This window comes from Phocoena sinus, chromosome 3, assembly GCF_008692025.1.
Source record: "Phocoena sinus isolate mPhoSin1 chromosome 3, mPhoSin1.pri, whole genome shotgun sequence".
NCBI lineage: Eukaryota > Metazoa > Chordata > Mammalia > Artiodactyla > Phocoenidae > Phocoena > Phocoena sinus.
This window is the reverse complement of record NC_045765.1, coordinates 46,594,140-46,614,662: the sequence shown is the minus strand read 5'-3', so window position 1 is coordinate 46,614,662 and position 20,523 is coordinate 46,594,140. Positions and strand designations below refer to the sequence as shown.

General features: G+C 40.4%; 1 protein-coding gene across 3 annotated transcripts in view; it reads left to right on the top strand.

Moving 5' to 3' along the window:
- The window catches only part of ABLIM3 (actin binding LIM protein family member 3), a 144,271-nt gene that overhangs the window by 41,391 nt on the left and 82,357 nt on the right, over window positions 1-20,523 (top strand). For all 3 annotated transcript variants that reach the window (XM_032625381.1, XM_032625380.1, XM_032625379.1), the window contains exon 3: window positions 2,358-2,495. In XM_032625381.1, coding sequence (XP_032481272.1) covers window positions 2,358-2,495 — 138 coding nt within the window. The remainder of the gene's footprint in view (window positions 1-2,357; window positions 2,496-20,523) is intronic.

Sequence of the window (20,523 nt, the reverse complement as noted above, 5' to 3'; positions counted from 1 at the left end):
AGCTCTCATTATTGATGGTGATGATTATGCCATTCCTATTTTATTTTCAGACTCACAGCTTTGTTTCCCTTAGCAGTAGTAGATCATTACACTGCTCATATAAATAGAATCTATATTTTTCTCCAAAATTGGGGGGAGGGGGGGAGACGGGAGAGTGAAATATATTCCAGGGGACATTAAGCAGGAATCAGAAAAAGAAGCAAAGGAGACAGGACTAAGGAGAATGTTTGTGGATATTCTGGGGGTGGAGAAAGATTGCTCTGAGCTCTGGGGAGGATGTGATGGTCATGATACCAAGCACTGGATACATTTGCGGAGCACTTCATGTACGTTTTGAAATGCTTTACATGTATTAACCCATTTACTGAGTTAATTAATATTTTAGTTAACTAGCTAACTCATTTAACTTTTGTCTTAAATTTAAGACGGAAAAAAAAAAACTTAAGGGACATGAACTCCTTGAGAGAAAGACTGTAAGAAAGGTATTATTCTCCCACCTCAGATAGCAAAGTTTTCAGCAATAGTAGTTTCAGGGCTAAGCAACCAGCTCTTTGCCCTACCGTTCACTTATGATTCAAGATGTGGGAGGTAATCGAAAGTCCTGCTTTCCTGTTCCTTGACTTTAAAAGGAGGAGGGTGGATGAGATCAGTTATGGAGATCATCTCTGAGAATCTGAAAAAAGCTGTAGGATAATGTATATAACACCTTTCATTAGACAGAAATATTAGATATCAGGTGTATCAGTCAGGTATGCTACAGTAACAAAAAAATCTTAGAAGATATGCCATCAAATATTCCTCCTGGCTCATGATAGATGTTCAACCTGGGTTAGCTTAGAGCTCTGCTCCAGGATTTCTCAGCCAGGGATCCAAGCTGAGGCATCCTGCACACCATCTGGAGGTACCACTGGCTGCTGGGCTATGGGAAGGCAATATGGCAGATACCATACTGGCTCCTAGGGCTTCCAGTTGGAAGTGACACACAATTTCCATTCACATTTCGTTGCCAAGCAAGACACCACGTGCCAAGAATAAAAGATTGAAATTTCAGTGAACAGACACAACTACCACACTAGGTCAAGAACCCTTGAACTAGGTGACCTCTAGGTTCCTTGGCAGTTCAAGGTTTCTGTGAGTCCAGGTTAACTTATATTATGCTTATTCAGAGTTTAGCCAGTAAGTCTACATGTCTAAATGCTAGACACCAATTCCTCTCCAATCAAGTGGTCATCCTTATAGTTAGGACAAAAGTGAGCCTTATCCTAATTGGGTATGAGCAGAAGTTTGTGGACTGTTGCTACAGCCTTGAGTAAAAATTGAGGAATTGAGTGGTTCTCTCCCTGGGGCCCCTAGGGACTTCCTCCAAGAGAGAAGATTGGGTTCCTCACTGGCAAAGTTATCTCAACGGTTTATATATAATGCGGTTGGACCAGACAGCTATTAATATCCCTTCCAACCCTGAAATTTTATGTTCTAGGCAGGTGCCTACTATTATTATTAAATGCTAGATGACCAGATTATAGAATGGTGAAGCAAAGTATATCTCAGGGAAAGGAAATCTAGAAAAGTAGCCATGAGAAAATCTAAGCAAGAGATCAGTAGCCTCAAAAGGCAAGTATAGATCTACAGCATCATCAAATGCTGACCATAGCACTGCAAGCCCAGTGACTTCAGCCCCTTCATAGTCTCCACCAGCTCTTTCTTCTTAACTATACACGTGTGACATTTTCTCAATGTTATGGAAAGTGCTGTTCAAAGGCAGTTGTAAGGTGAGTTGCCTCAGCAACTTCCTTCCAACTAGAGTGCCTCCCTTCATGCCTTTATAGAAAGTCAACTACCATTGTCCATCCTCATTTTATAGATGTATAAACTGAGGTGCCGAGAGGGACTGTATCTTGCTCAACAAAAAGGCCATTTGGAGGCAGAGTCAGCCACCCATTTCCTTGAGACCCAGGAATCAATGGCAAGACCTAAATCCCCTTTGTTTGGGACCTGGTATTGATCCAGAGATCTCCCAAGAAATAGTATTTCTGGATCATTAACCTTGAAATACTCAACTTCCTCTTTTATTTTTCTTCATTTGTGAATTTGGCCTCCATTATTGCAAGAAAAGGTTATGCTCACTCATAAGTCTCTGCCTACTTAAGGAGATTTATGGACTCATAACTTAATGCCACTCACCTTCTAAAGATGTCTTAGCTTGGCATACTCAGCCTGATGATGTATTGAAGGTATTTTGCTAATCATTGTCACCCTTTCTGCTTTTTCTGCCAGTTAAGATTATAATCATTTCTTATGGCAGACTTTTTAAAGAATAAGGACCTTCTGGATGGTGATCTCTTTGTTTCTCTTTACAGTTCCTTATCAGCAGAATCCTTACAATCCCCGGGGCAGCTCCAGTGTCATCCAGTGCTATCGATGTGGAGACACCTGCAAAGGGGAGGTGGTTCGCGTCCACAATAACCATTTCCACATCAGATGCTTCACCTGTCAAGGTAGGAGGCCCAATCTCCCAACACCCTTCTCAGATTCCGCGCCATGCTCTCACCCCAGGACATGCCATGGGGCAGGCAGAACAGACACAGGCAATTGAGATACCTGCAAAGGCCTAAAATGACCTTCCTTGAGCCAGTAATGAGAATTCTCCCTTCAGCGGCATGGTGTGAAGAGGGAGGGTAGAGTGAGGGAAGCCATGGGATATGGGGGGGGGGGGGGCGGAGAAAGGGAGCCTGGTGACCCCAGAGTGGAAGCACTGACCCAGAAGGAAAAAGGCAATCCTGCAAGCTTATCTTACACATCTGAGAAGACCACTGGCTTGTGCCTATAAATCAGTTTGAGAGCCAATGAAAGAGCAAGCTGTCACGGCTAAAATTTGGCGTGGCTCTGACGTGAGTGTGACAATCCTCAGAGGTTAGGTTTCACAAGGGAGAAGGTACGTCTTGACTTCGGTAAGGTTTGCAATTTGGGAGCAGATGGACGCTGCGTTACCTCTAATTGTGACAGCTTACCCATGGCTAATTTATAAAACCTTAGCTCAACCCAGCTAAGCATTCCCAAAGGAAGAAGGCTCACTAGCAGCAGGAGAAGAGGGACTCGGCTGAAGGAGCCCGGAGAGCCCTCTGGCCCAAACAGGACAACACTCCCTCCCCAGTGTCCCTGTCTAATGCCACAACAGCCTCCACTTCTTGAACTTTTCTTCCAGGCTTCCTGTTCCACAGAGAATCCATTCTGATGTTGGATTGCTCTGTGAGTTTAGAAAATGTTTGACCTCAAACCTTTAACTTCCACTTGGTTTTAGATTTGTCCTCATGGGGTTTGATGAGCTCTTTGTGGTTGCTTTTCCCGGTGGCTGCCCTTTACATACTTGTAGCCAGGTCTGCCCCACATACACAGTTATATTGCAGGTCTTTAAACTGGGCCTCATCTGAAATGATTCCAACTTGTATAATCATCCTGAAGTCTTCTTCCTTGATCCGTTCTGGTTTGTCACTATCATCCCTAAAGCCTACTGCCCAAAACAGACCATACTTCTCAAGGTCTGCCAAATACAGCAAGGACTACATTTCTTTAATGTGACTGATATTGAATGAACTTCCTGAGAAGCCACTTCACACCACTGATGTATATTGAATTTAAGGTCAACTGAAACCCCCAGATCTGTTCATTTTAGTATCTGCTACTGAACTTCAGCCTCATGTATCTGAGATTGACTTCCTCTGCCATCATTAAAGTTGCAAATTTCCTTCCCCAGGATCTAACTGGACTCTTCACTGAGCAAATAAATCTCATATTCATATTCCCTAATTTATTTATAGACGCTTATATGGGGTATATTTTAATTGTGTGGCTTTTATTTCATTTTATTTTTTTAATTTTTATTTTATATTGGAGAATAGTTGATTTGCAATGTTGTGTTACAGCAAAGGTGGATAGCAAAGGGATTCAGTTCTACATATACATATATCTATTCTTTTTCAAATTCTTTTCCCATTTAGGTTATTACAGAATATATTTTTAATACATCTTTATTGGAGTATAATTGCTTCATAGTGCTGTGTTAATTTCTGTTGTACAACAAAGTGAATCAGCCATATGCATACATATATCTCCATATCCCCTCCCGCTCGAGCCTCCCTCCCACCCTCCCTCTCCCACCCCTCTAGGTCGTCACAAAGCACCGAGCTGATCTCCCTGTGCTATGCGGCTGCTCCCCACTAGCTATCTGTTTTACATTTGGTAGTGTATATATGTCGATGCCACTCTCTCACTTCGTCCCAGCTTACCCTTCCCCCTCCCTGTGTCCTCAAGTCCATTCCCTACATCTGTGTCTTTATTCCTGTCCTGCCCCTAGGTTCTTCAGAACCTTTTTTTTTTTTTTTTTTTAGATTCCATATATATGTGTTACCATACAGTATTTGTTTTTCTCTTTCTGACTTACTTCACTATATATGACAGACCCTAGGTCCATCCACCTCACTACAAATAACTCAATTTTGTTTCTTTTTATGGCTGAATAATATTCTATTGTATATATGTGCCACATCTTCTTTATCCATTCATCTGTCGATGGACATTGAGGTTGCTTCCATATCTTGGCTATTGTAAATAGTGCTGCAATGAACACTGTGGTACATGTCTCTTTTTGAATTATGGTTTTCTTAGGGTGTATGCCCAATAGTGGGATTGCTGAGTCATGTGGTATTTCCATTTTTAGTTTTTTAAGGAACCTCCATACTGTTCTCCATAGTGGCTGTATAAATTTACATTCTCACCAACAGTGCAAGAGGGTTCCCTTTTCTCCACACCCTTTCCAGCATTTATTGTTTCTAGATTTTTTGATAATTCTGACTGGTGTCAGGTGATACCTCATTGTAGCTTTGATTTGCATTTCTCTAATAATTAGTGATGTTGAGCATCTTTTCATGTGCCTCTTGGCCATCTGTATGTCTTCTTTGGAGAAATGTCTATTTAGGTCTTCTGCTCATTTTTGGATTGCGTTGTTTGTTTTTTTGATATTGAGTTCCATGAGCTGTTTGTATATTTTGGAGATTAATCCTTTGTCAATTGTTTCATGTGCAAATATTTTCTCCCATTCTGAGGGTTGTCTTTTCATCTTGTTTATGGTTTCCTTTGCTGTGCAAAAGCTTTTAAGTTTAATTAGGTCCAATTTGTTTATTTTTGTTTTTTATTTTCATTATTCTAGGAGGTGGGTCAAAAAAGATCTTGCTGTGGCTTATGTCAAAGAATGTTTTTCTTATGTTTTCCTCTAGGAGTTTTATAGTATCCGGTCTTACATTTAGGTCTTTAATCCATTTGGAGTTTATTTTTGTTTATGGTGTTATATAGTGTTCTAATTTCATTCTTCTACGTGTAGCTGTCCAGTTTTCCCAGCACCACTTATTGAAGAGCCTGTCTTTGCTCTGTTGTATGTTCTTGCCTCCTTTTTTGTAAACTGGGTGACTGTATTGCGTGGGTTTATCTCTGGGCTTTCTATCCTGTTCCATTGATCTATATTTCTATTTTTGTGCCAGTACCATACTGTCTTGATTACTATAGCTTTGTGGTATAGTTTGAAGTCGGGGAGCCTGATTCCTCCAGGTCTGTTTTTCTTTCTCAAGACTGCTTCAGCTATTCGGGGTCTTTTGTGTTTCCATACGAATTGTAACATTTCTTGTTCTAATTCTGTGAAGAATGCCATTGGTAGTTTGATAGGGACTGCACTGAATCTGTAGATTGCTTTGGGCAGTATAGTCATTTTTCACAGTGTTGATTCTTCCAATCCAAGAACATGGTATATTTCTGCATCTGTTTATGTCATCTTTGATTTCTTTTGTCAGTGTTTTATAGTTTTCTGAGTACAAATCTTTGGCCTCCTTAATTTATTTAGAAATAAATTCCTACTTATTTTATTCCTTTTGTTGCAATGGTAAGTGGGGTTGTTTCCTTAATTTCTCTCTCTGATTTATCGTTGTTAGTGTATAGGAATGCCAGAGATTTCTGTGCATTAATTTTGTGTCCTGCAACCTTACCAAGTTCACTGATTAGTTCTAGTTGTTTTCTGGTGGCATCTTTAGGATTTTCTATGTATAGTATCTGCAAGCAGTGACAGTTTTACTTCTTCCTTTCGAATTTGTATTCCTTTTATTTCTTTTTCTTCTCTGATTGCTGTGGCTAGGGCTTCCAAAACTATGTTGAATAAGAGTGGTGAGAGTGGACATCCTTGCCTTGTTCCTGATCTTAGTGGAAATGCTTTCAGTTTTTCATCACTGAGTATGATGTTTGCTGTGGGTTTGTCATATATGGTCTTTATTATGTTGCAGTAGGTTCCCTCTATGCCCATTTTCTAGAGAGTTTCTATCATAAATGGGTGTTGAATTTTGTCAAAAGCTTTTTCTGCATCTATTGAGATGATCATATGGGTTTTTTTTGTTGTTTTGTTTGTTTTTTTGTGGTATGCAGGCCTCTCACTGTTGTGGCCTCTCCCATTGCAGAGCACAGGCTTCGGACACGCAGGCTCAGCGGCCATGGCTCATGGGCCTAGCCGCTCCACGGCATGTGGGATCTTCCCGTACACAAACCCGTGTCCGCTGCATCAGCAGGCAGGCTCTCTACCACTGCGCCACCAGGGAAGCCTGATCATATGGTTTTTATTCCTTAATTTGTTAATATGCTGTATCATATGGATTGATTTGCATATGTTGACGAATCCTTGCATCCCTTGGATAAATCCCACTTGATCATAGTGTATGATCCTTTTAATATATTGTTGGATTCTGTTTGCTAGTATTTTTTGAGGATTTTTGCATTGATATTCATCAGTGATATTGGTCCATAACTTTCTTTTTTTGTGATATCTTTGTCTGGTTTTGGTATCAGGGTGACAGTGGCTTTGTAGAATGTATTTGGTAGTGTTTCTCCTTCTGCAGTTTTTTGGAAGAATTTGAGAAGAATTGTTGTCAGATCTTCCGTAAATGTTTGATAGAATTCGCCTGGTCCTGGACTTCTGTTTGTTGGAAGATTTTTAATTACAGCTGCAATTTCATTAATTGGGATAGGGCTGTTTATATTTTCTAATTCTTCCAGGTTCAGTCTTGGAAAATTGTACCTTTCCAAGAATTTGTCCATTTCTTTGTGGTTGTTCATTTTATTGGCATATAGTTGTTTGTAGTCGTCTCTTATAATCCTTTGTATTTCTGCAATGTCAGTTGTGCTTTCACCTTTTTCATTTCTAATTTTATTGATTTGCATCCTCTCCCTTTTTTTCTTGATGAAGCTGGCTAACGGTTTATCAATTTTGTTTATCTTCTTAAAGAACCAGCTTTTAGCTTTACTGATCTTTGCTATTGTTTTCTTCATTTCTATTTCATTTATTTCTGCTCTGATCTTTATGATTTCTTTCCTTCTACTGACTTTGGGTTTTCTTCGTTCTTCTTTCTCTAGTTGCTTTAGATGTAGGGTTAGATTGTTTATTTGAGATTTTCCTTGTTTCTTGAGGTGAGATTGAATTGCTACAAACTTCCCTCTTGGAACTACTTTTACTGCATCCCATAGGTTTTGGGTCATCATGTTTTTGTTGTCATTTGTTGCTAGGTATTTTTTGATTTCTTCTTTGATTTCTTCAGTGATCTCTTGGTTATTTAGTAGTGTTTAGCCACCATGTATTTGTGTTTTTTACAGTCTTTTTCCTGTAATTAATTTCCAGTATCTTAGCATTGTGGTCAGAAAAGATGCTTGATACAATTTCAATTTTCTTAAATTTTCCAAAGCTTGATTTGTAACCCAAGATGTCATCTATCCTGGAGAATGTTCTATGTGCACCTAGGAAGAAAGTGTATTCTGCCACTTTCAGGTGGAATGTTGTATAAATATCAATTAAATCTATCTGGTCTGTTGTGTCAATTAAAGCTTGTGTTTCCTTATTTATTTTCTGTTTGGATGATCTGTCCATTGGTGTAAGTGGGGTGTTAAATCCCCTACTATTATTGTGTTACTGTCCATTTCTCCTTTCATGGTTGTTAGCATTTGCCTTATGTATTGAGGTGCTCCTATGTTGGGTGCATAAACATTTATAGTTGTTACATCTTCTTCTTGGATTGATCCCTTTATCGTTATGTAGTGTCCATCCTTATCTCTTGTAACAGTCTTTATTTTAAAGTCTGTTTTATCTTATACGAGTATTGCTACTCCAGCTTTCTTTTGATTTCCATTTGCATGGAGTATCTTTTTCCATCCCTTCAGTTTCAGTCTGTAGGTGTCCCTAGGTCTGAAGTGGGTCTCTTGTAGACAGCATATATATATATATGGGTCTTGTTTTTGTATCCATTCAGCCAGTCTTTGTCTTTTGGTTGGGGCATTTAATCCATTTTCATCCAAGGTTATTATTGATATGTATTTTCTTAATTGTTTTGGGTTTGTTTTTGTGGGTCTTTTTCTTCTCTTGGGTTTCCTGCCTAAAGAAGTTTCTTTAGCATTTGTTGTAAAGCTGGTTGGGTGGTGCTCAATTCTCTTAGCTTTTGCTTGTCTGAAAAGCTTTTGATTTCTCCGTCAAATCTGAATGAGGTCCTTGCTGGGTAGAGTAATCTTGATTGTAGGTTTTTCTCTTTCATCACTTTAAGTATATCCTGCCATTCCCTTCTGGCTTCTAGATCTTTGATAAACATTTCTTGTATTTCCTCTATCTGTGCCTCCATTCTATTTCTGAGATTCTGGATCATATTTATTGTCATTACTGTGAATTCTTTTTCAGGTACATTGCCTATTTCCTCTTCATTTATTTGGTCTTATAGGTTTTTACCTTGCTCCTTCATCTGTGACGTATTTTTTTGCCGTCTCTTTTTTTTTTTTTTTTTTTTTGTGGGATTGTATTCCTGTCTTACTGGTTGTTTGGCCTGAGGCTTCCAACACTGGAGTTTGTAGGCTGTTTGCTAGAGCTGGGTCTTGGTGCTGAGATGAGGACCTCCATGAGACCTCACTCTGATGAATATTCCCTGGGGTCTGAGGTTGTCTGTTAGTCCAGTGGTTTGGACTTGGAGCTCCCACTGCAGGAGCTTCGGCCTGACCCCTGGCAAGTGAACCAAGATCCAGCAAGCCATGTGGGGTGGCAAAAAAAAAAAAAGGACAATAACAAAGTAAAAAATAAAATTAGACTAGGAAACTAACAGGTATGTTAGAAAGAATATAAAAATATAGATGAATCAATAACCAGAAGATACAACAGTATGACAGTAGTAAAAAAGAGGAGGAAGGAAAAGAAAAAGAAAAAGAAAAAAAAAATGGGGGAAAAGGCCTTGGCTGTGGAGGGTGGGACCTAAGCAAAGATAGGGTTTGGGCAGTGGGTGGGGCCTATGCTTAGGACCCACAGGGCTGGAAAAGGCCCTGGGGGGTGTGGGGGTGTGGGGCTTAGGCTCAATGGAACAGAAGGGGCCCAGGCGTGCCTTGTGCCTCTGGTCTCAGAGGGCGGGGGACCCCACCTGGGAGCCCAGCAGGCTTCCTGGACCTGAGTGGGCGGGGCAAATGCCCTCTGCTCCTCTCCCGCCCCTCCAGTCCTGGAAGACCCCTCCTGCCTGCCTCTCCTGTTCTCCCCTGGCCTCTGTCCTATGCTCCCAGTACCAACGTGGCCCAGAGGGGGCCTCTGAGGGCGATGGACCAGGCCCAAGAGCTGGGCAGACTTCCCTTGCCCAATGGGCAGGGGAAACGCTGGGCATGTTCCCCCCTTATCTGAGCTCCTGTGGGTCCCTCCAGGCGTGGGAACCCCTCCCCTATCTCAGCCACCCCTCAGGGGCACTGGTCCTGTCTGGCCTCCACTTCTTCTCTCCTCTCAGTCCCCCCACGTCCTACTGGTTTGCTTGGGAATTCCTCCCATCTCCTTGGGTATTGCGTTCCCCCACCAGCATCCAGCAGGCATCCTAATTGTGGGGAGATGCGAACTCCCCATTTTCCCACACCGTCATCTTGACTCTGCCCCCATTACAGAATACTGACTGAAGTTTCCTATGCTTTACAGTGGGTCCTTGTTGGTTTTCTATTTTAAATACAGTGGTGTGTATATATGCCAATCACAAACTCCCAATTTATCACTCCCTCCCAAGCTTTCCCCTTTGGAAACCATAAGTTTGTTTTCTAAGGCTGTGAGTCTGTTTCTGTTTTGTAAATAATTTCATTTGTATCTTTTTTTTAAAGATTTTGCATGTAAGCTATGTCATGTGATATTTGTCTTTCTCTGTCCATCTATGTTGCTGCAAATGGCATTATTTCATGCTTTTTTAATGGCAGACTAATATTCGATTGTATATATGTACCACATCTTCTTTATCCATTTGTCTATTGATGGACATTTAGGTTGCTTCGTCTTGCCTATTGTAAACAGCACTGCAGTGAACAATGGGGTGCATGTATCCTTTTGAACCATGGGTTTCTCCAAATATATGCCCGGAAGTGGGCTTGCTGGATAATTTGGTAGCTCTATTGTTAGTTTTTTAAGGAACCTCCATACTGTTCTCCATAGTGGTTGTACCAATTTACATTCCCACCAACAGTGTACAAGGGTTTCCTTTTCTCCACACCCTCTCCAGCATTTATTGTTTGTAGATTTATTTATTTAATTTTTTTGTGGTACGCAGGCCTCTCACTGTTGTGGCCTCTCCCAATGCAGAGCACAGGCTCCAGACACGCAGGCTCAATGGCCATGGCTCAGGGGCCTAGCCGCTCCGCGGCATGTGGGATCTTCCCGGACCGGGGCACGAACCCGTGTCCCCTGCATCGGCAGGTGGACTCTCAACCACTGCACCCCCAGGGAAGCCCTGTTTATAGACTTTTTGATGATGGCCATTCTGACTGGTGTGAGGTGACACCTCATTACAGTTTTGATTTGCATTTCTCTAATAATTAGCAATGTTGAGCATCTTTTCATGTTGACCATCTGTATGTCTTCTTTGGAGAAATTTCCATTTAGGTCTTCTGCCCATTTTTTGATTGGATTGTTTGTTTTTATGATATTGAACTGCATGAAACGTTTGTATATTTTGGAGATTAATCCCTTGTCAGTCACATTGTTTGCAAATATTTTGTCTCATTCTGTGGGTTATCTTTGAATTTTGTTTATTGTTTCCTTTGCTGTGCAAAAGCTTTTGAGTTTAATTAGGTCCCATTTGTTTATATTTGTTTCTATTTCATTACTCTAGGAGATGGATCATAAAAGATATTGCTGTGATGTGTCAAAGATTTCTGCCTATGTTTTCCTCTAAGAGTTTTATAGTATCTGATCTCACATTTAGGTCTTTAATCCATTTTAAGTTTAGTTTGTGTATGGTATTAAAGAATGTTCTAATTTAATTCTTTTTTAAAAGCTTTTTTTTGTATTTATTTGGCTGCGTTGGGTCTTAGTTGCAGCATGGGGGACCTTCATTACAGCATGTGGGATCCTTAGTTGCAGCATGCAGGATCTTTTAGTTATGGCATGCAGGATCTTTCAGTTGCACCATGTGGAATCTTTAGTTGTGGCATGTGAACACTTAGTTGTGGCATGTGGGATCTAGTTTCCTGACCAGGGGTTGAACCTGGGCCCGCTGCATTGGGAGTGCAGAGTCTTACCCACTGGACCACGAAGGAAGTCCCTAATTTCATTCTTATACATGTAGCTGTCCAGTTTTTCCAGCACCACTTATTGAAGAGACTGTCTTTTCCCCATTGTATATTTTGCTTCCTTTGCCATAGATTAATTGACCATAAGTGCATGGGTTTATTTCTGGGCTTTCTATCCTGTTCCATTGTTTTTGTTCTTGTGCCAGTACCATACTGTTTTGATGACTTTAGCTTTGCAGTATAGTCTGAAGTCAGGGAGCCTGATTCCTCAAGTTCCGTTTTTCTTTCTCAGGATTGCTTAGGCTATTCTGGGTCTTTCATGTTTCCACACAAATTTTTAAAGTTTTTGCTCTAGTTCTGTGAAAAATGCCATTGGTAATTTGATAGGGGTTGCATTGAATCTGTAGATTGCCTTGGGTAGTATAATCATTTTGACAGTATTGATTCTTTCAATCGAAGAACATGGTATATCTTTCTGTCTGTTTGTGTCATCTTCAATTTCTTCCATCAGCATCTTACAGTTTTCAGAGTACAGATCTTTTGCCTCCTAAGGTAGGTCTATTCCTGGGTATCGTATTCTCTTTGATGCTATGGTAAATGGGAGTGCTTCCTTAATTTCTCTTTCTGATCTTTCATTGTTAGTGTATAGAAATGCAAGAGATTTCTGTGTATTCATTTTGTATCCCACAACTTTACCAAGTTCATTGATGAGCTCTAGTAGTTTTCTGGTAGCATCTTTAGGGTTTTCTAGGTATAGTATCGTGTCATCTGCAGACAGTGACAGTTTTACTTCTTCTTTTCCAATTTGGATTCCTTTTATTTCTTTTTCTTCTCTGATTGCCATGGTTAGGACTTCCAAAACTATGTTGAATAAAAGTGGTGAGAGTGGACATCCTTGCCTTGTTCCTGATTTTACAGGGAATGCTTTCAGCTTTTCACCATTGAGAATGATGTTAGCTCTGGGTTTGTCATATACGGCCTTTATTATGTTGATGTAAGTTCCCTCTATGCCCACTTTCTGGTGGGTTTTATCATAAATTGGTGTTGAATTTTGTCATAAGCTTTTTTTGCATCTGTTGAGATGATCGTACGGTTTTTATCCTTCCGTTTCTAAATGTGGTTTATCACACTGATTGATTTGCGAATATTGAAGAATCCTTGTTTCCCTGAAATAAATTCCAGTTGATCTAGGTGTATGATCCTTTTTAATGGTGTATGATACTTTTAATGTATTGTTGATTCAGTTTGCTAGTGTTTTGTTGAGGATTTTTGCATCTATGTTCATCCATGATATTGGCCTGTAATTTTCTTTTTTTGTGATATCTTTCTCTGGTTTTGCTATCAGGGTGGCCTCATAAAATAAGCTTGGGAATGTTCCTTCCTCTGCAAATTTTTGGAAGAGTTTCAGAAGGATTGGTGTTAACTCTTCTCTAAATGTTTGATGGAATGCACCTGTGAAGTCATCTGGTCCTGGGCTTTTGTTTGTTGGAAGTTTTTTAATCACTGTTTCAGTTTCAGTACTTGTGATTGGTCTGTTCATATTTTCTTTTTCTTCTTGGTTCAGTCTTGGAAGGTTTTACCTTTCTAAGAATTTGTCCATTTCTTCTAGGTTGTCCATTTTATTGGAATATGGTTGTTTCTAGTAGTCTCTTACAATCCTTTGTATTTCTGTGATATCAGTTGTAATGTCTCCCTTTTCGTTTGTAACTTTGTGAATTTGAGCCCTCTCCCTTTTTTTCTTGATGAGTCTGGCTAAAGGTTTATCAATTTAGTTTATCTTTTCAAAGAAACAAGTTTTAGCTTCATTGATCTTTGACTTTGTTTTCTTCATCTCTATTTCATTTATTTCTGCTCTGATCTTTATGACTTCTTTCCTTCTGCTAACTTTGGGTTTTGTTTGTTCTTCTTTCCCTAGTTGCTTTAGGTGTGAGGTTAGGTTGTTTCTTTGAGATTTTTCTTATTTCCTTAGGTAAGATTGTATTGCTATAGACTTCCCTCTTAGAACCACTTTTGCTGCATCCTGTAGGTTTTGGACCATTGTGTTTTTGTTTTCATTTGTTCCTAGGTATTTTGTGATTTCCTCTTTGATTTCTTCAGTGATCCATTGAGTGTTTAGTAACATATTGTTTAGCCTCCATGTGTTTGTGTTTTTTACAGGATTTTTTCCTGTAATTGATTTCTAGTCTCATTGTGTTGTAGTCAGAAAAGATGCTTGATATGATTTCAGTTTTCTTAAATTTACTGAGGCTTGATTTGTGGCCCAGGATAAGATCTATCCTGGAGAATGTTCCATGTGCACTTGAGAAGAAAATGTATTCTGTTGCTTTTGGATGGAATGTTCTATAAATATCAGTTAAGTCCATCTGATCTAATTTGTCATTTAAGGCCTGTGTTTCCTTATTGATCTTCTGTCTGGATGATCTGTCCATTGATGTAACTGGATTGTTAAATTCTCCCACTATCGTTGTGTTACGTTTTCCCACTATCATTGTGTTACTGTGGATTTCTCCTTTTACGGCTGCTAGCATTTGCCTTATATATTGAGGTGCTCCTATATTGGATACATATATATTTACAATTGTTATATCTTCTTCTTGGATTGATCCCTTGATCATTATGTAGTGTCTTTCTTTGTCTCTTGTAACAGCCTATTTTAAAGTCTATGTTGTCTGATATGAGTATTGCTACTTCAGCTTTCTTTTGATTTCTATTTGCATGGCATACCTTTTTCCATCCCCTCACTTTCAGTCTGTATGTGTCCCTAAATCTGAAGGGGGTCTCCTATAGACGGCATATAAACGGATCTTGTTTTTGTATCCATTCAGCCAGTCTATGTCTCTTGGTTGGAACATTTAATCCATTTCCATTTAAGGTAATTATCAATATCTATGTTCTTATTGCCATTTTGTTAATTGTTTTGGATTTGTTTTTGCAGGTCTTTTTTCTCCCCTTCCTCATTTGTTCTCTTCTCTTATGATTTGATGACTAATTTTAGTGCTGTGTTTGGATTCCTTTTCCTTTTTCTGTGTGTATCTACTGTAGATTTTCGGTTTGTAGTTACCATGAGGTTTTGATATAGCAGTCTGTACATACACAAGATTGTTTTCAGTTGGTGGTCTTTCAATTTCAAATGCATTTCCAATATCCTGCATTTGTACTCTCCTCACTGTTGCTGGTTTTGATATCATATTTGCGTAGATGATTTCCTACCTTTACTATATGTTTGCCTTTACCAGTGAGCTTTTCCATTCATAATTTTCTTATTTCTATGTGTGGCCTTTTCTTTTCCACGTAGAGAAGTTCCTTTACCATTTGTTGTAAAGCTGGCTTGGTGGTGCTGAACTCTTTTAGCTTTTGCTTGTCTGTAAAGCTTTTGATTTCTCTGTTGAAGCTGAACAAGAGCCTTGCTGGGTAGAGTATTCTTGGTTATAGGTTTTTCCCTTTCATCATTTTAAGTATATCATGCCACTCCCTCTGACCTGCAGAGTTTCTGCTGAAAAATCAGCTGGTAACCTTATGGATATTCCCTTGTATGTTATTTGTTGCTTTTCCCTTGTGGCTTTTAATATTTTCTTTCTGTCTTTATTTTTTGTCAATTTGATTACTATGTGTCTTGGTGTGTTCCTCCTTGGATTATCCTGCCTGGGAGTCTCTGCATTTCCTGGACTTGGGTGACTGTTTCCTTTCCCATGCTAGGGAAGTTTTTGGCTGTTATCTCTTCAAATATTTTCTCAGGTCCTTTCTCTCTCTCTCTCTCCTCCTCCTTCTGGGACCCCTATAATGCAAATGTTGGTGTGTTTAATGTTGTCCCAGAGGTCTCTTAGACTGACCTCATTTCTTTTCATTCTTTTTTCTTTGTTCTGTTCCATGGCAGTGATTTCCACCATGCTGTCTTTCAGTTCACTTATTCATTCTTCTGCCTCATTTATTCTGCTATTGATTCCTTCTAGTGTATTTTTCACTTCAGTTATTGAATTGCTCATCTCTGTTCTTTAGATCTTCTAGCTCTTTGTTAAACATTTTTTGTATCTTCTCAGTCTGTGCTTCCATTCTTTATCCAAGATCTTGGATCATCTTTACCATCATTACTCTGAATTCTTTTTCGGGTATATTGCCTATCTCCACTTCATTTAGCTGTTCTTCTATGATTTCATCTTGTTCCTTCATCTGGGACATATTTCTGTGCCATCTCATTTTGTCTAGCTTTCTGTGATTGCGGTTTCTGTTCTGCAGGCTGCCGGGTTATAATTCTTGCTTCTCTGTCTTCCCCCTGGTGGATAAGACTGGTCCAAGAGGCTTGTGCAGGCTTCCTGGTGGGAGGGACTGGTGCCTGCCCACTGGTGGGTGGAGCTGTGTCTTGTCCCTCTGGTTGGCAGGGCCGTGTTAAGACGTGTGATTAGTGGGAAGCTGTGGGCGCAGGAGGACTTTAGGCAGCCTGTCTGCTGATGGGTGGGGCTGTTTTCCAGCCCTGTTTGTTGTTTAGCCTGAGGTGTCCCAGCACTGGAGCCTAAAGGCTGTTGGGTGGTCTTAGTGAGAAAATGGTGGCCTCTAGGAGGGCTCACGCCAATGAGTACTCCCCAGAACTACTGCCATCAGTGTCTCTGTCCCTGAAGTGAGCCACAGCCACCCCCCTGCCTCCACAGGAGACCCTCCAATACTGGCAAGTAGTTTTGGCCCAGGATCCTATGAGGTCACTGCTTTTTCCCCTGGGTTCTGGTGTGCATGAGCCCTTGTGTGCACCCTCCAAGAGTGGAGTTTTCTGTTTCCCCCAGTCCTGTGGAATTCCTGTGATCAAACTCCACTGGTCTTCAAAGCCAGATGCTCTGAGGGCTCCTCCTCCCGATGCCAGACCCCCAGGCTGGGGAGCCTGATGGGGGGGCTCAGAACTTTCTCTCCTGTGGGAGAACCTCTTTGATATAATTATATTCCAGCTTGTGGGTCACCCACCCAGCAGGTATGGAATTTGATTTTATTGCAATTGCACCCCTCCTACCATCTCAAAGTGGCTCCTTCTTTGTCTTTGGACGTACAATATCTTTTTTGGTAGGTTCCAGTGTTTTTGTTGTTGTTATTGTTGATAGTTGTTCAGCAGTTAGTTATGATTTTGTTTTTTGTGAGAGAAGGTGAGTTCATATCCTTCTACTCTGCCATCTTGGCAAAACTTCATGTGGTTTGTATTTTATACTGAGGATTGGCATACCCCTTTAGTGCAAGTTGACCTGCAAGAGTATCTTGGTGGGAGACCATTTTTACATCCCCAGAAATTGAAACAGGGCAAAGAGTAATGAGAATAAAATTGTTATAAGGAGATTTGAGCCATGACTCTACAGTTATAGTCTTAAGAGGTTGTATTTGTTATGTTTTGCTTTAAGCCAAAATTTAATAGTTTAAAACAATCTTTTATTTAGCTCATGATTCTCTGGGTGGGCTGGGCAGTTCTTCCAATCTGACCTGGCTCTGCTTATCTCTCCTCACCTCATCATGATGTTATGGTGGGTCAGCTGGCAGTGGTTGGCAGGCAGTTGACCTGAGTGCCTCCATTTGGTTTCTCATCCTCCAGCAGACTGGCTTGGACTCATTTCCATGGTGGTCTCAGAGTTCCAAATTCAACAAGAGAGCAGACTTCAGTAAACAAGATCTTTTCAAGCCTCAGCTTGGGTTATACTTGTTAATGTCCCATTGGCCAAAACAAGTCAAATGGCCAACGCAGATTCAAGATCATGGAGAAATAAACCTTGCCTTTTGTGTGAGGACCTGCAGAATCAGTTTTCAATGGTGTGAATACAGAGAAGGGAAGAATTTGGCCATTTTGACAGTCTGCCATAGGGAGATCATAGAAATTCTTTTAATGGAGATTTTGAAAACAAAAGAGACTATTATTTTTCTGAATATTTTCAATGTCAACTTGCTTAGAGTGTATTTTTGTTGCCAGCAGTAGCCAGTGTAGAGATTAGGGACACAAATTCCTAATATAGGGACACAAATCCTTGAATCTAGGAAACTTAATGAATCCCAGTAGAAAAATATAAAAGAAATCTACCTACACACATCATGGTGAAACTGCAGATCACCAAAAGCAACCAAAAAAACCTGTCTTAAACGTAGCCAGAGATAAGAGACAGATCATCTGCATATGAATGGTAAATAAGCTGACAGCTGAAGTTTTAGTCACAAGGAAATCTGAAAACAGTGGAATAATACCTTTATGTACTGAAAGAAGTAACTGTAAATTTAGGATTATGTATTCAGCAAAACTATCTTTCAAGAACAAAGGCAAACCCACAGCTTAAATCATACTTAATGCTGCAAGACTGCTTCCCTTGTGAGATCAAAATTAAGAAAAGAATGTCTGCTCTTACTGCTTCTATTTAACGTTATACTGCAGGTTCATGCTAGGTCAATTAGGCAAGAAAATGAAATAGAAGTCACCCAGATTGAAAAAGAAGTAAGACTGTCTCTATTTGCACGTGACATGATCTTGTATATAACAAATCTTAAGGAATGTGCTAAAAAAGACTATTACAACTAGCAAATAAGTTCATCAGATTTCAAGGTACAAGGTCAATATACCAAAATCAATTGTATTTCTATACACTTGCAATGAATAATCTGAAAATAAAATTGAGAAAACAGTTCCATTTACAATAGCATCAAAAATAAAATGCATATGAATTTAACAAGAGATTTTCGGCCCTGAACCAAGACGGCAGAGTAGAAGGACGTGCTCTCACTCCCTCTTGTGAGAACACCAGAATCACAACTAGCTGCTGGACAATCATCCACAGGAGGACACTGGAACTCACCAAAAAAGATAACCCCACATCCAAAGACAAAGAGGCAGCCACAGTGAGACGGTAGGGGGGGCGCAATCACAGTAAAATCACATCCTGTAACTGCTGGGTGGGTGACTCACAGACTGGAGAACACTTATACCACAGAAGTCCACCCACTGGAGTGAAGGTTCTGAGCCCCACGTCAGCCTTCCCAACCTGGGGGTCCAGCAATGGGAGGAGGAATTCCTAGAGAATCAGACTTTGAAGGCTAGTGGGATTTGATTGCAGGACTTCGACAGGACTGGGGGAAACAGAGACTCCACTCTTGGAGGGCACACACAAAGTAGTGTGCATATGGGGACCCAGGGGAAGGAGCAGTGACCCCAGGGGAGACTGAACCAGACCTACCTGCTAGTGTTGGAGGGTCTCCTGCAGAGGCAGGGGGTGACTGTGTCTCACCGTGGAGACAAGGACACTGGCAGCAGAAGTTCTGGGAAGTACTCCTTGGTGTGAGCCCTCCCAGAGTCTGCCATTAGCCCCACCAAAGAGCCCAGGTAGGCTCCAGTGTTGGGTTCCCCTGGGCCAAACAACCAACAGGGAGGGAACCCAGACCCACCCATGAGCAGTCAAGCAGATTAAACTTTTACTGAGCTCTGCCAACCAAGGCAACAGTCTGCTCTACCCACGACCAGTCCCTCCCATCAGGAAACTTGCACAAGCCTCTTAGATAGCCACGTCGACCAGAGAGCACACAGCAGAAGCAAGAGGAACTACAATCCTGCAGCCTGTGGAATAAAAACCACATTCACAGAAAGATAGACAAGATGAAAAGGCAGAGGGCTACGTACCAGATGAAGGAACAAGATAAAACCCCAGAAAAACAACTAAATGAAGTGGAGATAGGCAACCTTCCAGAAAAAGAATTCAGAATAACGATAGTGAAGGTGATCCAGGACCTCAGAAAAAGAATGGAGGCAAAGATCGAGAAGATGCAAGAATTGTTTAACAAAGACTTAGAAGAATTAAAGAACAAACAAACAGAGATGAACAATACAATAACTGAAATGAAAACTACGCTAGAAGGAATCAATAGCAGAATAACTGAGGCAGAAGAACGGATAAGTGACCTGGAAGAGAGAATGGTGGAATTCACTGCTGTGGAACAGAATAAAGAAAAAAGAATAAAAAGAAATGTAGACAGCCTAAGAGACCTCTGGGACAACATTAAATGCAATAACATTTGCATTATAGGGGTCCCAGAAGGAGAAGAGAGAGAGAAAGGACCCAAGAAAATATTTGAAGAGATTATAGTCAAAAACTTCCCTAGCATGGGAAAGGAAATACCCACCCAAGTCCAGGAAGCGCAGAGTCCCATACAGGATAAACCCAAGGAGAAACACGCCAAGATACATAGTAATCAAATTGGCAAAAATTAAAGACAAAGAAAAAATATTGAAAGCAGCAAGGGAAAAACAACAAATAACATACAAGGGAACTCCCATAAGGTTAACAGCTTATTTCTCAGCAGAAACTCTACAAGCCAGGAGAGAGTGGCATGATATACTTAAAGGGATTAAAGGGAAGAACCTACAACCAAGATCACTCTACACAGTAAGGATCTCATTCAGATTTGATAGAGAAATCAAAAGCTTTTCAGACAAACAAAAGCTAAGAGAATTCAGCACCACCAAACCAGCTCTACAACAAATGCTAAAGGAACTTCTCTAATTGGGAAACACAAGAGAAGAAAAGGACCTACAAAAACAAACCCAAAACAATTAAGAAAATGGTCATAGGAACATACATATTGATAATTACCTTAAACGTGAATGGATTAAATGCTCCAACCAAAAGACACAGGCTTGCTGAATGGGTACAAAAACAAGACCCATCTATATGCTGTCTACAAGACACCCACTTCAGACCTAGGGACACATACAGACTCAAAGTGAGGGGATGGAAAAAGATATTCCATGTCAGTGGAAATCAAAAGAAAGCTGGAGTAGCTGTACTCATATCAGATAAAATAGACTTTCAAATAAAGAATGTTACAAGAGACAAGGAAGGACACTACATAATGATCAAGGGATCAATCCAAGAAGACGATATAACAATTATAAATATATATGCACCCAACATAGGAGCACCTCAATACATAAGGCAACTGCTA